At 48.5% G+C, this 13,545-nt stretch overlaps 1 protein-coding gene across 6 annotated transcripts in view; it reads left to right on the forward strand.

The window, feature by feature from the left end:
* Window positions 1-13,545, forward strand: part of CBFA2T2 (CBFA2/RUNX1 partner transcriptional co-repressor 2) — a 55,928-nt gene that overhangs the window by 30,852 nt on the left and 11,531 nt on the right. For all 6 annotated transcript variants that reach the window (XM_056507435.1, XM_056507436.1, XM_056507437.1 and 3 more), the window contains exons 2-3: window positions 9,491-9,634; window positions 12,610-12,851. In XM_056507435.1, the coding sequence (XP_056363410.1) occupies window positions 9,491-9,634; window positions 12,610-12,851 (386 nt within the window). The remainder of the gene's footprint in view (window positions 1-9,490; window positions 9,635-12,609; window positions 12,852-13,545) is intronic.

A 13,545-nucleotide genomic window follows, 5' to 3' on the forward strand; every position in this document is an offset into this window, starting at 1 on the left:
CTCACCTGGCACTGTGATAAGGGGTATCACAGCACCCCTCAGCTGCTTGGGGCTAAAAGTGCACCAGGTAGTGCAGTGGCCCCCCCTTGATGGGGTGCTTTTCTCAGAGGAAACTCCCAAAATGATTGTCCTTGGAGAGGCAGGGATTCATTCTGCAGTGAGCAGAGCAGGACCCCTGGTGGGAAACCTTCAGCAAGGGGGCTCACTGTGCTGACCCAGAAACAGCATCCTTCTCAGCACCTCCTAAATTTCTTATGGGATTGGCTAGAAAATGCCCTCCTTTCCCACAGCTTTTCCTACTGAAACTGAGAGCTGGGATATAAAACACCAGGCAGTGAAAAAGGAGGCTGCCCTGGTGACCATCACTTTTGGGATGAACCAGACTCGCTGTGTGAAGCTGCAGGATTCCCCTGGGAAGGGAAGGGGGTTCTCCTGGGAAGGGAAGGGGTTCTCCTGGGGAAGCCATGGGAGTGCCAGGCCTGCAGTGCTCCCCTGGATTTCCTGGAGCAGCTCAGCAGGGAGAAGGGCAGTTCTGCAGGGCTGTCAGCTCCTGCTGGGTCTGCTCTGTGCACATTGCCCTTTCCTCAGCTCCCTGGGGAAAGTCAGGCAGAGAGGAGGGTCAGGGTCCTAAATGGAGTGGTGGAGGGATGAATTTGTGGCTTAAATCTCTTACAGTGGGTTTTTAAACCACAGATGCTGCTCGGACACCTCTAATTGCAGCATCTGTGTGAGAGGCTCTTGTGAGAAGCAGCAGAGCAGCCAGAACCCCCTGGGAATGGTCCCCTTGGATGAGAGAACCCTCTAGCCCACCCTGAGGCTCCTCCAGGGCTGTTCTGAGAAGCCCAGCAAGGGCTGCAGTGGTGCTGGATCCTCCAAGGGGAGCTGTGGGTTCCTTGGGTCACTCCTAGGAGCCTGCTCCAGCAGCTCTGCTTTCCCCAAGCCTGTTTAAATCAGTGGATGCATTCCTATTGAGCTGCAGAGAGCCCCTTGGAGCTAATTAGTAATTAGAGGATGCCAATTAACCACGGTTCCCCAGGCTCTGCTGCTTTGCTGGTGCTGCTGGGTTGGAGAAGGAGGGAACAAAATGGAGCCCAGTGTGAATGTTTCATCTGGAGAGCAGGAGAAGGGTGGAGCTGCTTGTTAAATGGCCAGCAATCCAAGTTTTAAAAGGATTTATGAGGGCTAGATAAAATCATGTCCTAAAGGCTGTCTCCAAGCCTCTGTTAAGGTGGAAAAATGCTTTCTAAACTTAGAGCTTGTTTCACTGTGTTTTCCCTCTTTTGGACCTCCCAAAATTTTACAGGTGCAAAAGTTCCAGCTTTATTTACTCCGTGGTATTTAGCCTAAGCAGAATGAAAAACAGATTTGCACTCCAAAATTACAGTGCTCAGCTGTTCTTCTCTATAACCTGTGGATTATATGCCTGCCCACCTTTGGAAATGTGGTCCCTAAACAGTGGCAGAATTTAAGGAATGCTCCTAAGGAAAACAGGCTTTTGCTGCCGTTGCCAGGGGACACTTGGTCATTCAACCATGAGTTTCCCAGTTGTTGGATCACTTTTTACTCTCTGGTGTAAACTTGGTGTTCACTGGACCCCAGAGGGGCAAATCCATGGCCTTGATGCTCTGGGCAGGGAGTAATTTCAGACTTTTGGGAGTGTAACCCCTTAAAGCTAGCTCTTAAAATTAATTTTTCTATCTAAAAATAGCTGAGATGGTAAAAACGCTGCTTTTATTTATTTAATACAAACATGTTTTGCTTTCACTCTGCACAGCATTTACAGTAAATAAAACCCAAGCTCTCTTTTGCCCTGACATCTCATTTCCCCACGTGTAGAAGGGCTGCAAAACAATCATTAAATAAAAAATGCCAATCTTTGATAGCAGGCTGTTGCTCCAAGCCTTTCTCTGTGGTATCCCTCCTGTATGTGTTGTGTCTGGGCTCCACTGGCCTCAGGAGCTGTTAATCTTCCTGGTGTTTTCTTCCCTGAGGCAAATGAGACACAGATGTTCCCATCTGGAAACTTTGCTCCTGCCACTGTTGTTCCAGTCAGAGCTTTGGAGAGCAGTGCAGCAGGCTGAGACTTTAAGAACTAATTTTTTTTTTTTTTTTTTTTTTTTGCCATGATTGTGATAATTGCTTGTTTGATATCTGTAACTGCTTTCATTTTTCATTCCCAGTGCTTTAACCCAAGGAGTAAATAGTGTGGAGGAGGAAATATTTCTTAATATTGTTATGGGAGTGGGTGATTTAAAAAAAAAAAAAAAAGAAAGTCTTGATTCTGTAATGTTAAATGAAAGAAGGAATTAATAAAAATTACCAAAATACTTAGCAGTAACTAAGCAAATGAACTAGTGAACAACTGGCTTTGCTGAATGACTGCCCTGTCCCAGGTTATAACCCAGGTTTGGGGAGGCTGCATCACTCCCCTCAATCCCCAAAGTGCTTCCTATTTAAAACTGCAGTGCAGGCCTTGGATTCCAGGAATGTGTTCTCCTGGGCTGTATCTCTGATATATCTCTGATATCCATTCAGCTGGTGAGGATGAGGAGGGTTCTGTGCCCTGGGACACCATGGGCTCCCTGGCAGAGCTCACAGCATCCCTTTGAGACAGTGATGAGAAAAAGCTGCAGCCAGGGACATCAAGGGATGAACTTGGTCCCCAAAATTTATTTGTAGGGATGCTAGTGGAGTGGTGGCTAGAGCAGCAACAGATCCTGGGTGGAAATGGCTGTCAGGGTAACTCTTCCCTGCCTCCATGGAAAAGAGAGCAGGAGAGTGGGGATTACCACAACAGTTCTTGTAGAAGTGAGATGACCAGAATCTGGGGGCTTGATGTACAAAGCTTTGTGAGGTGAATCCTGCACAAACCCTGAATCCTGGGTTTGTCCTGGCCTGAGTCCTTGTCCCCAGAGGAGAGCAGAGCTCGGGGCAGGAGTGCCATGCAGGCAGGTTTGTGCTGCTGGCTCTGCATGGCCATGGCACAGGCAGAGCTGGAGCTGCAGCCACCTTGTCTGGCTGGCAGCTGCTCTGAAATCCAACCTGTGCTCCCACTGAGTTCCTAGAGCCAGGCACATTAATAGGGTTTTATAAAAATCACTGAAGGGCAAGACGGATAAAGATCTGCAGTCTGCCTTCAGGAATAAATTATTAATCTTATTTCCCTTATTAACTGCTTTCTGGACTGCTTGTGAACGATAACATACTTTGCTCTTTCAAGTTCTTCTATCTGAGTTTCACATTGAATTGAGATTTAAAGTGAAACAGCTGTGTGTGGGAGAGGACTAGATGGCAATGGAGATACACGCGTTTATTTTTGATTTATAAAATGCCTATCCCAGGCTCAGCAGCTCCCTCCTGTGTGATGCAAGGCTCTCCTGAGAGGTGCTGAGCCCTCTCCACTCCCACAGCATCTTACAGCTCAGGAGCTGGGATGTGCCATAAAACACAGCTAAACAGGGTAAAAATAGGCTGATCACATGGAGTGGAGGAAATATCTGTACAGTGACATGAGTTACCCACTGCCACTGATGCTGGAGTAGTATCCTGGCCAGCTCCATGGGTGGAGAGACCTTGTGTGACCCAGCCCTTGCTGGTTACCTGGTCGTGCCACACACTTGTGTCCCCCAGTGCGGGTTGTAAATCACCTTTTGTTGACTTGAGCAAAGAGACACCTCCAGAAACCACCCCACAAGCAAATAAATGTCAGTATTTGTAGAGAGAAGTCAGATTGACTGCAGACCTTCCAGAGTCTCACTCTCCTCCAAACTGGGACAGACCCAACCATCCTTTTTCATGAAAGCTGCTGTGTTGACTGCCTTGTTCCTGATGCTTATCTTCAGTCTTCCCCCTCCATTGCTTTTTGATGCAGCAATGCTGCAGAAAGATAAAACATTACTTTTCCCTTGACGATGTGATTTGAGTTTGAGCTTGGGGGAAGCTGTCTGGAAGCAGGTGAGGGAGGGAATTGTGGTGGAGAAGTGGTAAATGGCATCTTCTGGAAGCCTGAGTAATGATGCTCTTGCTTTGCATGTAGATCACTTCTCATCTGCATGCCTTGGAGAACTGCAAAGGTGCTCTACAGATGGCTTAGAGCCATCAAGGGGAGGGAAAGGCAACCTTGGAGCGGAGGAAAGATGTTAATAAAATTTAAATGTAATTCTTCCCATTTCTCAGTTCCTAAATGTGAAAAATATTAGCTTGGTGGAGACTGAAAACAGATGGTGAGCAGTTGGAGCAGATAAGCATGTTATTCAAAATAAACATTCGCCAAAGCTGGGGAGGTGGCGAACCATATTTCATTTCACCCTATTTACATTATCAGGTCAGGTTACACTGATGCTGCCTCTCGTCTGCATTCAGATCAACAGGGACCTGTGACGAGCCAACTGCAGCACTCCTCCTCTCTGGGGACATCAGGGCTGCCATGGCTGGGCTTGGGCATTTCCCTGGCCTGCCCCCCAGCAGGAGACATGGAGCTACTTGCAGAATTATAGAATAGTTTGGGTGGGGGGGGCTGTTAAAGGTCTGCCCCTCTTCACTTCCCTCTTTCCAGTGGCCTCTCTGCCAGTTTAGCCAACTTTGGCACTGCTTTATCTAAAAGCCAGGGGCTCTGATCCGTGTAAATGGTGGGGAAATAAGTTGCAAGGACTTGTAGGAAGGGGTCATTTTGCTGACTTGTAGCGATCTATAATTCATAGACCATATAACAATAGATTCATATATCCATATAATTGACTGAGCCTCTAGCCCCAGTGCTCACCTGAGGTCTCAGGGCCACTGGAAACTTTTTAACTTTGGGAGAGGCTTTTTAGGTTATGAATATGTTCTGCCTGTTCCAGATGAAAGTTGAAAACATCTGCTTTGATTAAACCTCTTCTTTCTATCTGAAATCATTACTTGCTTTCTCTCCTGAGACTGAACCACTGGGCAAACCCTTGTACACAGCCTTTTACTCAAAAAATACCTTTGCAAATTTACATATTTTCAATGTAACCACTTAGTGGTAAAACTGATTTGGAGGCTGCTCTCTGTCCTGCAAGGTGCCAAGGGGAAAAGCAAACCCTTACCTGGGCATAGCTGCTGGTGTGGCAGGGCACTCTCATGTTTCATGTGGTTTTCTCTTATTTCTGCCAAGATATTTCATGGTTTGACTTCTGCAGAAAGCTGGAGAGCTCAAGTCTGGCACATGAGTTGGTGAGACACAGTTCAGACTCTTTGCAGCTTATTTACAAATGAGAGCTCCAAAATCACTCCTGGGGCAGGCAGGTTCATTCTTCCTCCTTAACTCTCAAGCCATGGAATCAGGGAGAATCCTACCTGTGCATCAGGAGTGGCTTGAAGATATCACTCAGGGAGGTGACTGGATTAAATTATACCCATGCAGACACTGCAGTGTAAATTCATATAAACATCCCCATTTTCTGCTCTGTAGCAGTGGCTCTTCCTCTCTTCCCTTGGTCTCAGCAAATCCATGGCTCTGCCAGGGAATCTAGATCAAGGCTTTCTCTTGAGCAGAGTGGAGCACCTCTTGATACTGCCTTGAATTGTATTTTGAACTTTAAGAGTTCAAAAGAGGATGAAGAGACCATTTATGTCTGTCTGCCTCACTGTCACTCTTCTCCAGTTCCTTATCTTGCTGTTTTGGGGAAGGTAACATCCAGTTCTCCTCATGCACTGTTTTTCCTTATTTTTCATCACTTAGTTTATTCTCTAATTGCCAGAGGAATTTAAGGATTAATTTAAATTCCTGTGTACTTGAGATACTCCCTAACTTGTTGCTGTTTTTTTTTTTTCTTCTGCCTTTTCCCTTTTCTCAGGCCCACAGACATGAAGAGATTAATAAAGCAGCTTCTTTATACAGTTTATAGTGCAAGTAAATGCTGAGGTTACCTGTCACAGCAACACTCTTTGTACTAAGCCCCATGGGTGGAAGACTTCTTTAAAGAAAATGAATAGGATGAGATCTGTCTGGAGTTGGTGTTGAAACTGCCCCTCTGAAATGGGACTGCAGGAGTGGCACCTCCCTGAGGACCCATTGACACCCCAGATTTCCTCTTGCTGTCTTGTCCTGTTGTCTCACTTTGCTCTTCCTCCTCTCCAGAAAGAAAAGTCATCAGCTGCACTTAATGCTGACATATGTTCCTCTTTAATTTGTTATGCCAGGATGGGAACTGGAGCAGTGAAGGAAATCTGGTGCACACAGCAGCCAGAGAGGAGGCAGATGAACCCAGGGAGGGCTCCAGGTGCAGTCACAGCTCTGGGGCTCTCTGGTCTCCTGCACACCTGGGCTCCCTAAATGGGACACACAAATATCTAGGGCAGGAGCACAGGCTGGTCTGTGCCCAGGCAGCAGCAGGAGCTGAGATCTGTGAAATCTGCACTGCACAGCCTGCCACTGCTGGGAGGAGATGGAATTCCTGCATGCAGCCAGACTCAAACAGCATCTCACTGGGTTTCATTTTTCTGAGTCACCTTCCCATGGGAAATTCCAGTGTCTCTGAGGCCAGGGAGGCAGCTCTCCCACCCAGGTGTCCTGGTCACCCTGGGCAGCTCCTGGCACAGAGCTGAGCACGTGTCACTGCAAAGTTTGGACATTTGGCAGCTTGGCAGCCAAAGTGTTGTGCCATAAATGTACCTGGCCTGCTCCAGCAGGCACTGTTTGCAAGTAACAACAGCAGTTGTGTTTCTAATCCAGGTAAGGTTTGGAAGGAGGAGTGTTTGATTCCAGTTTGGGCAGATATCTTTCTCTGGTGCTTGGAGCATTCAGTCATTGACAACAATTGTTCTTATTAGAGTATCATCCAAAATCTGTGATGGCGTTTGACTCTTTAGGTGAGTGACACAGCTGAGTGACTTGCACATGTTTTGAGGAGCTTCTCTGCATCCTCCCTGTGCATCTGGAGGCAGTGCTGAAAAGCTGCTCTTGTGAGCCAGTAAATATTTCCAAGTGGTGGAAGTGAAAGAATGAGTCCAGGAAGGGAGTCTTCCTTCAGGGAGCAGCTCACTGGCTCAGTTTTAGCCCCAGGTCAACTCAAGGCTGACTCAAGCCCTTGGTCACAGCCTAGTTTGCTCAGATGATTCTCATTAAATGGACATGTTTAGGCTAAAAATGAGGAGCTTCAGGAAGATGGTTTTTATCTGCATTTATAGATGCCCCAGGTCATTAGCAGGAAGCTTTTAAATTTAACAATCCTGTTTGCTTCTTGTCTGTTGGAGTGGGCTTGGAAAGGAAGGTGTTTGCTTCTTGTGGGCTTCAGTTTTGGTGTCTCACACAGTAGCTGGTTTTATTTTGGGGTTATAAATTCTATGCAAAATTTATCTCCCTCCTTGTAAATTCAGCAAATTAGTTCTGCTTTCTTAATGTGCCCTAGGAGGAACCTTTTAGGAAGGAATAGGAGAAGATTTAAGGATTTCATGCTCTCCAGAGTATGGCAATATCAGGTTGGCCATGTACACCTGGGAAGAAGAGGAGGCAGATGGGTGACAGTGGGTCCCTGGATGGTCATCAGGCAGCTGACACAGAGTGCTGGAGAGGCGTAATTAATGCTGTTTTGATAGAAAAATTTGGGTCATTTAGCAATGTGTCCCTTCCTTACCTGGATGAGGGAACTCAGACTTTTTGTGGTAGAAATACCCCTAACTTTGTGCACAAAATCTCACTGTTCTGCTGCATTTATTTAGAGAGGAAGGAAACTCAGGGGGTTTCCCTGCTCTTGCTGATAAACTCACCTGCTGGAATAGGTGCTGACATGTATAAATAATGTCATGTTCCTGCATCAAAGCATGGTTATTCATCTGAATATCAAATTCATGCATGGGAATGACAGGGGGAGTCTGCACATCAGGGTTCAATTGTATGGAAGCTGGACCACATGTACAGTAGTTTGCAATATGGGATTAATGTAGTTATTATATATTAAAATTAATAGTAGTTCCCCATGGCTTCAATGTCTCCCCACTTCATGAAAGCAAAGCCTAGAGTTTTTTCCTTTTCTTGAAAGCAGGCTTAGATAAATGAAGACACAAATGTTGTGGGACGTGGGTTTTGTAGTGATTCCAACCCAAGTTATTCCACCTGTACTGACAGGGCAGGAAAAAATGGATTTTCAGTGTGTATCATCCCTGCTTCCCCTTCCTGCAAACAGCAAAAAGAAATGCTGGGAGTAACCAAGTTCATTTGTTACCTTGCTGGCATTCCCCATGACTTGCCATAAGGAAAATAAATGAGGCAGCTCGGTGGCAGAGCAGGTGCTGGGGCTGACAGAGCAGATCCCAGGCAGCAACACAAGGGCTCAGGTGCCAGTTTGTGTTTTCTCTGCTCTTGAAAGCAGCGTTTTTGTTGTTGGGAGTCCAGAAGTAGCAGGTTTGGGTTGTATTTCAGTGCAGAATTTTGCTACCTATTCAGTGCTCTATGGGAATGCAGCATTTCATTGCTTTGCCCTGGCTCAAGAGCTGAGTTTCTTGCAGCTGACAGATACTGGTAAGAGCTGTGGATAACAAATGAAATGGTAATGGTCCCAAGCCCAGCTTGCATCACTGGAGAGGTGGAAGTTGAGTTGAGCTCTGTCACAGCCTGAGCTGGGGTGCAGCTGGATGTGTTGGGGACCTGGCTGTGTTTCTGGGTGGGACAAGCTGCTCACATCTCATTAGTGAGTTAATTGAGCAAGGGAAGAGGCAGCTTGAAGAGCAGAGAGTGGGGACCATCATCTCAGAGGGGTGATTTCTTTGGGGTCATGGGCACTGGAGATGCTGGCAGTGCCATACAGAGCACCCCTAGAATGGGACTGGCTCCCACAGGAGCTGTGCTTTGGAGATCCTTAGGCTTTGTCTGCTGAGTTGTCTGCATTTTAAAAACCAAAAATACCACAAAACACCTTTCTCAAAAACAAAAAAAAAAGCATCCCCCTATTGCATTAGGATGTTTTTTCCTTTTTTGTCTTGTGAAGCTGATCCCAGGTGGGAGTGCAGCACACTGGGACATCTCTCAAGGCTGGGAAGGAAACTGCAGTTTGAGCTGGTGGTAGATTAGAGACTAGAGGCTGCACACAGGAGTGGGGCTGTGAGTAGCTGGTATCAGCTCACCTCTACAGCCCCAGGCCCACTCCAGTCTCTTGTGGCACAGCCCAGGTCCAGAGTACTCGTTGCATGGCTCGAAGGGGTTGGGATTCCTCTGGGAGGGCTCAGCAAGGTGAGTGTGGGCACACTGGGGAGTATCAGAGAGATCTTAAATAGGAGCAAAGCAAACTGCCAGGAGCACTTTGGGCGTGAGGGGTGAGGAGATGGAGTCAGGAGCCTGGGATGGTGAGTACAGACAGCATGGTGAGCATGACCCGGTGCCTGTGCCAGCTCAGGGCTCTGCAGAGCTGCATGGGAGCCTCGCGTGACTTCCCCCGGCCCTTATCTTCAGCCCTGTAACTGTTCCTGGCATGCTGGGGGGAAATGCGTGTTGGTGGGTGTCACTGAGCCTTGCCACCTTCTCTTGGTACAGTTGCTGGTGAGAAGAGGGTGCCAGTGATGCCCGGATCGCCCGTGGAAGTGAAGATCCAGTCCAGGTCCTCTCCTCCCAACATGCCGCCGCTGCCCCCCGTCAACCCCGGCGGCCCCCGGCCCGTGTCCTTCACTCCAGCTGCACGTAAGAGCCCCAGGGCCCAGCTGGGGCCAGGAGGGCAGCCTGTGCTCCTGGAACTCACTGGGATGTGTCAGCCATCAGCCAGGGCACGGCAGTGGTGCTGCCTGGGAGGGGGGAGCGGGGCTGTCCTGCAGTTCTGCAGTGCATGCAGCACATAAAACAGGGTGTGCAACCCCCCTCTGCCTGCTGCCTGCTCCTGCCTTGCTCCCTGTGCTGCTGCCTCGAGTCTTTCCCTTCACAGGTGCAGCCTTGATTTCCACCATAAACTCCTTAAGAAATTGAATCTTTTATCAGGTCAGCTTGAAGCAAGCCAAGAGCTGAGCTTTCCTCTTTATCTTTTGGAGGAGTTAATTCCCACTCTGCTGTATCTCACTTTGCAGGCAGCATTCCTACAGCTGAGATTAGAAAGTTTTTCTTTTTTTTTTAATTTCCCAGCCTTGAAAATTCCTTGCTGTCCATCCAGATTCTCTTTTCTCCATCTTCTCTTTATAATCTTTCCTATTAAGCCAGTCAGTCCTGATCCTGCCCAGCTGTAGCACAGCCTTGCACCCACTTCTAGCTGAGTGTTGCTCAAAGGTGACTCCATGGATGGAAAGGACCTTCAGCCTTTTCTTACAGCCTAGAAAGGGTCTTTTTTTTTTCCTTCTTTAGCCAACATTTAAGCCATTTAAAGTCTTTTTAAAAGCATTGTTCAGAGCAAAGCTGCTTTACTTTGTTAGGCATGGAGTTATCTGACCCCCACACATGGCATGTACATATTTTCCATGCTCTCCTCACCCCTTTTCCCTGCACAGGGTGTTCCCTAGCTGCTTCTCATTGCTGTGCTGTCCATGACAGTGTCTGGGCTATCTCAGAGTTCCATGCTGGCAGGGGGATTTGGAGATTTCCAGCCCAGCCTCCTGGAGGACACTGTGATGTGCTGCGTGGTGCTGGCAGCAGCACTAATCACCAGACACATTGTCCCCATCTTTATGTGCTCAGGCGTTTTTAATGGCTCTCCTTTTGCTCAGGCTGAAAAAGACCATTAGCAAAGTGACAGAAATTAATTTTTCCAATGAGGATGCTTGGCACGCTGTTAAGGGCCAAGAAGCCTGAATCTGCTGATTGCAGATGACTTAATTGCCTCTTTCCAAGACAGATGAGAGATCAGACCTGTGGTGAAGTCCCTTCTTGCTCTTTCATTTCTCAGTTGCACCAGAGGGTCTTGGTCACTCACTGGGGGTGTGACCTTCCTTGTCAAAGCCCATGGCTTGGGCAGGTGAGGTGGAGCATTGGAACAAAGCCATGCCAACACAGGGTTGGAGAAGCAGCAAAACCTTTCACTGTGTAGGACCTAAGGCATAATTTAAGAGTAGCCTTAGATGAGAACTTTGTTCCCAGGAATGTTGTCATTATTAGCAATCCCACTGGTCTGGGTACACTGCCTGGCCTGTGCTCTCCCCTGGAGGTGGCAGCCTGGCAGTGTGCTGTGTGTGGAGCAGCTCCTGGTGCTGTGCAGGATCAGATAACTGCAGCTGCCCTGCTGTTGGCAGGGGTCAGGAAGGGTGAGCCCAAACACCCAGAGCACAGTTACAGGGCTGGATCTAACAGCAGCCCCTGGCCACCTCTGCCTCTGCTCCCCCCTTGGCAGCCTCTCCCGAGGGTCCCCACTGCCCCAGGGGTGTCTCACAGCCCCTCTTGCTCCTGAGGTATAAATAGAGCCCAGACTTTCATCTGAAAGAATAAGAGGAAGTGAAATAGAGAAGGGGGAAAGTGCCTCAGCTGTGGCTGCCACAGAGCACGGAGCTGCACAGCCCTTGTTTGAGAGGAGCTTCTCTTGGCAGCTTCACCCTATTTATAACCCTTTTATAGTGAAATAAAGGCCTTTGTGAGTAATTGCCAGAAAGGCCTTGTCTTTCACACAGCTCTGGTGTACTCTGTGGAGCTGTACCTGTGGGTTCATCCTGACATCACTCTTGCTTTGCTGCTGTGGAAGTGTGAACAGGAGTTTTTCAGGTTGCTTTGCTCCACAACAAAAGGCATGAGCTTGCATTGCCTGTGTACCTCCATCCTGTCAGTGCTGGCCTTCATCTCATCATCTGTCTGTGAGGGCTGTCACCCCTTGGTTAGCAGGAACCACCTTTGATGGTCTCTATAGCCTTATCTTTCCTTGCATCTTAACTGACTCTGGTTAAGTTTCCCTCCTCTGCTCACCACGAAGGTCCAGGTGTGTGGAGCCTTTCCAGCCTCTGACCCTGGTATGCCCCAGAGTGGTTTAACTGTTCAAGCACCTCCTGTTTTCTCTGAAAAACCCCTCACTGGCTTCATCAGGATTTGATATGATCCTCCTGGAGCTGCAGCAGAAATTTTGGCATCTTTTCTTGCAGGTTTCTGCTCCTCCCACAGGCAAGGGGCAGCTCTGCCAGGTGGTTTCAGGGCTTCTCTGAACACCATCACTTGAAATGGGTTTTATACCTTGTGGCTCCCTTGTCAGCACTTAAATCCATAAAGGATTCAGGGCTGGGTTTTTAAGGATAAACCCAGTGGATCAGCTATGACTCTATTTCCAGTGATGTGCTTTTCACTCTGAAATTCTGGGTTTATATTGAGCTGGGGCGCCCCAGTGCACAGCTGCTCATCAGACAGGGCTCAATATTGCACAACCACAGCGTGGGGATGTCAACAATTTATCCTAATCCCTTGTCAAGTTCCCAGCCTTCAGTCTGTTTTGACATGCTCACCACTTACAGGAGGCAAAGTTGCAGATGGGAGCAGGTTGGAAAAAACAACTGTGTTTGCGAAACTCCCTGTAAATCCCCAGGGAGGGATGGCAGGCTCGGGGCAGGGTCTGTCAGCCCTCCCCAGGTGAGGTGGAACCACCTGAGCTGCCCCTCAGCAGCAGCAGCAGCCTCCTGGCTGGGGGATGGATCCAGTCCAGCAGCAGAGCACAGGGATGTGCCCATGTGGTGCTCAGCGTGGCTTCTGTGTCCCCTCTGCAGTGCCCAACGGAATAAACCATTCCCCACCAACACTGAACGGGGCCCCATCCCCACCCCAGAGGTTCAGCAACGGCCCTTCCTCATCCTCCTCCTCCTCCCTGACCAACCAGCAGCTCCCAGCCACGTGTGGGGCCCGGCAGCTCAGCAAGCTGAAGCGCTTCCTCACCACCCTGCAGCAGTTTGGGAATGACATCTCACCCGAGATCGGGGAGAAGGTTCGCACCCTCGTTCTGGCTCTCGTGGTAAGTCCTGCACCATCCCAGGCTGCTGGCTTTTCCCAGATCCTGGCACACTGTGGTGTCTGTTTGCATCTTTGCTGAGCAAGACTCCTATGTTTGTGCTTCTTGAGAAACTCAGTGACTTCTTTTTCCTTGCCTTTACCATGTTCCAAAAAGCTGTTGGTCCAGGGGCTTAGGCATGAGCTTGTGTGCAGCTAAACTGAAGGAAACCTGGAAGGAATTGGACAAAACTTTTCTGTGAATCATGGAATCACAGAATGGTTTGATTTGGACCATCATCTCATTCCTTACCCCTGCCATGAGAACACCCTTCATACCAAAATGAACAGGTCTTGCTGCAGAATTGTATCCAGTGTTTGCATTTATACAGAATAACAGGGAGAAATGCTGTCCAGTGAATTAGACATGACACTCCACATGCTTTATAAAGGCATGGAGTGACAGGACAAGAGGGAATGGCTTTAAACTGAAAAAGAGGAGGTTTGGATTGTATATTAGGAATAAATTCTTCCCTATGAGGGTGCTGAGGACCTGGCACAGGGTGTCCTGAGCAGCTGTGGCTGCCCCTGGATCCCTGCAAGTGTCCAAGACCAGGCTGGACAGGTCTTGGAGCAGCCTGGGACAGTGGGGGGGTCCCTGCCCATGGCAGGAGTGGAATGAGATGGCCTTTAAGGATGCTTCCACCCCAAACCATTCC

The sequence above is a fragment of the Oenanthe melanoleuca genome, chromosome 20 (assembly GCF_029582105.1).
Source record: "Oenanthe melanoleuca isolate GR-GAL-2019-014 chromosome 20, OMel1.0, whole genome shotgun sequence".
NCBI classification, from domain to species: Eukaryota; Metazoa; Chordata; class Aves; order Passeriformes; family Muscicapidae; genus Oenanthe; species Oenanthe melanoleuca.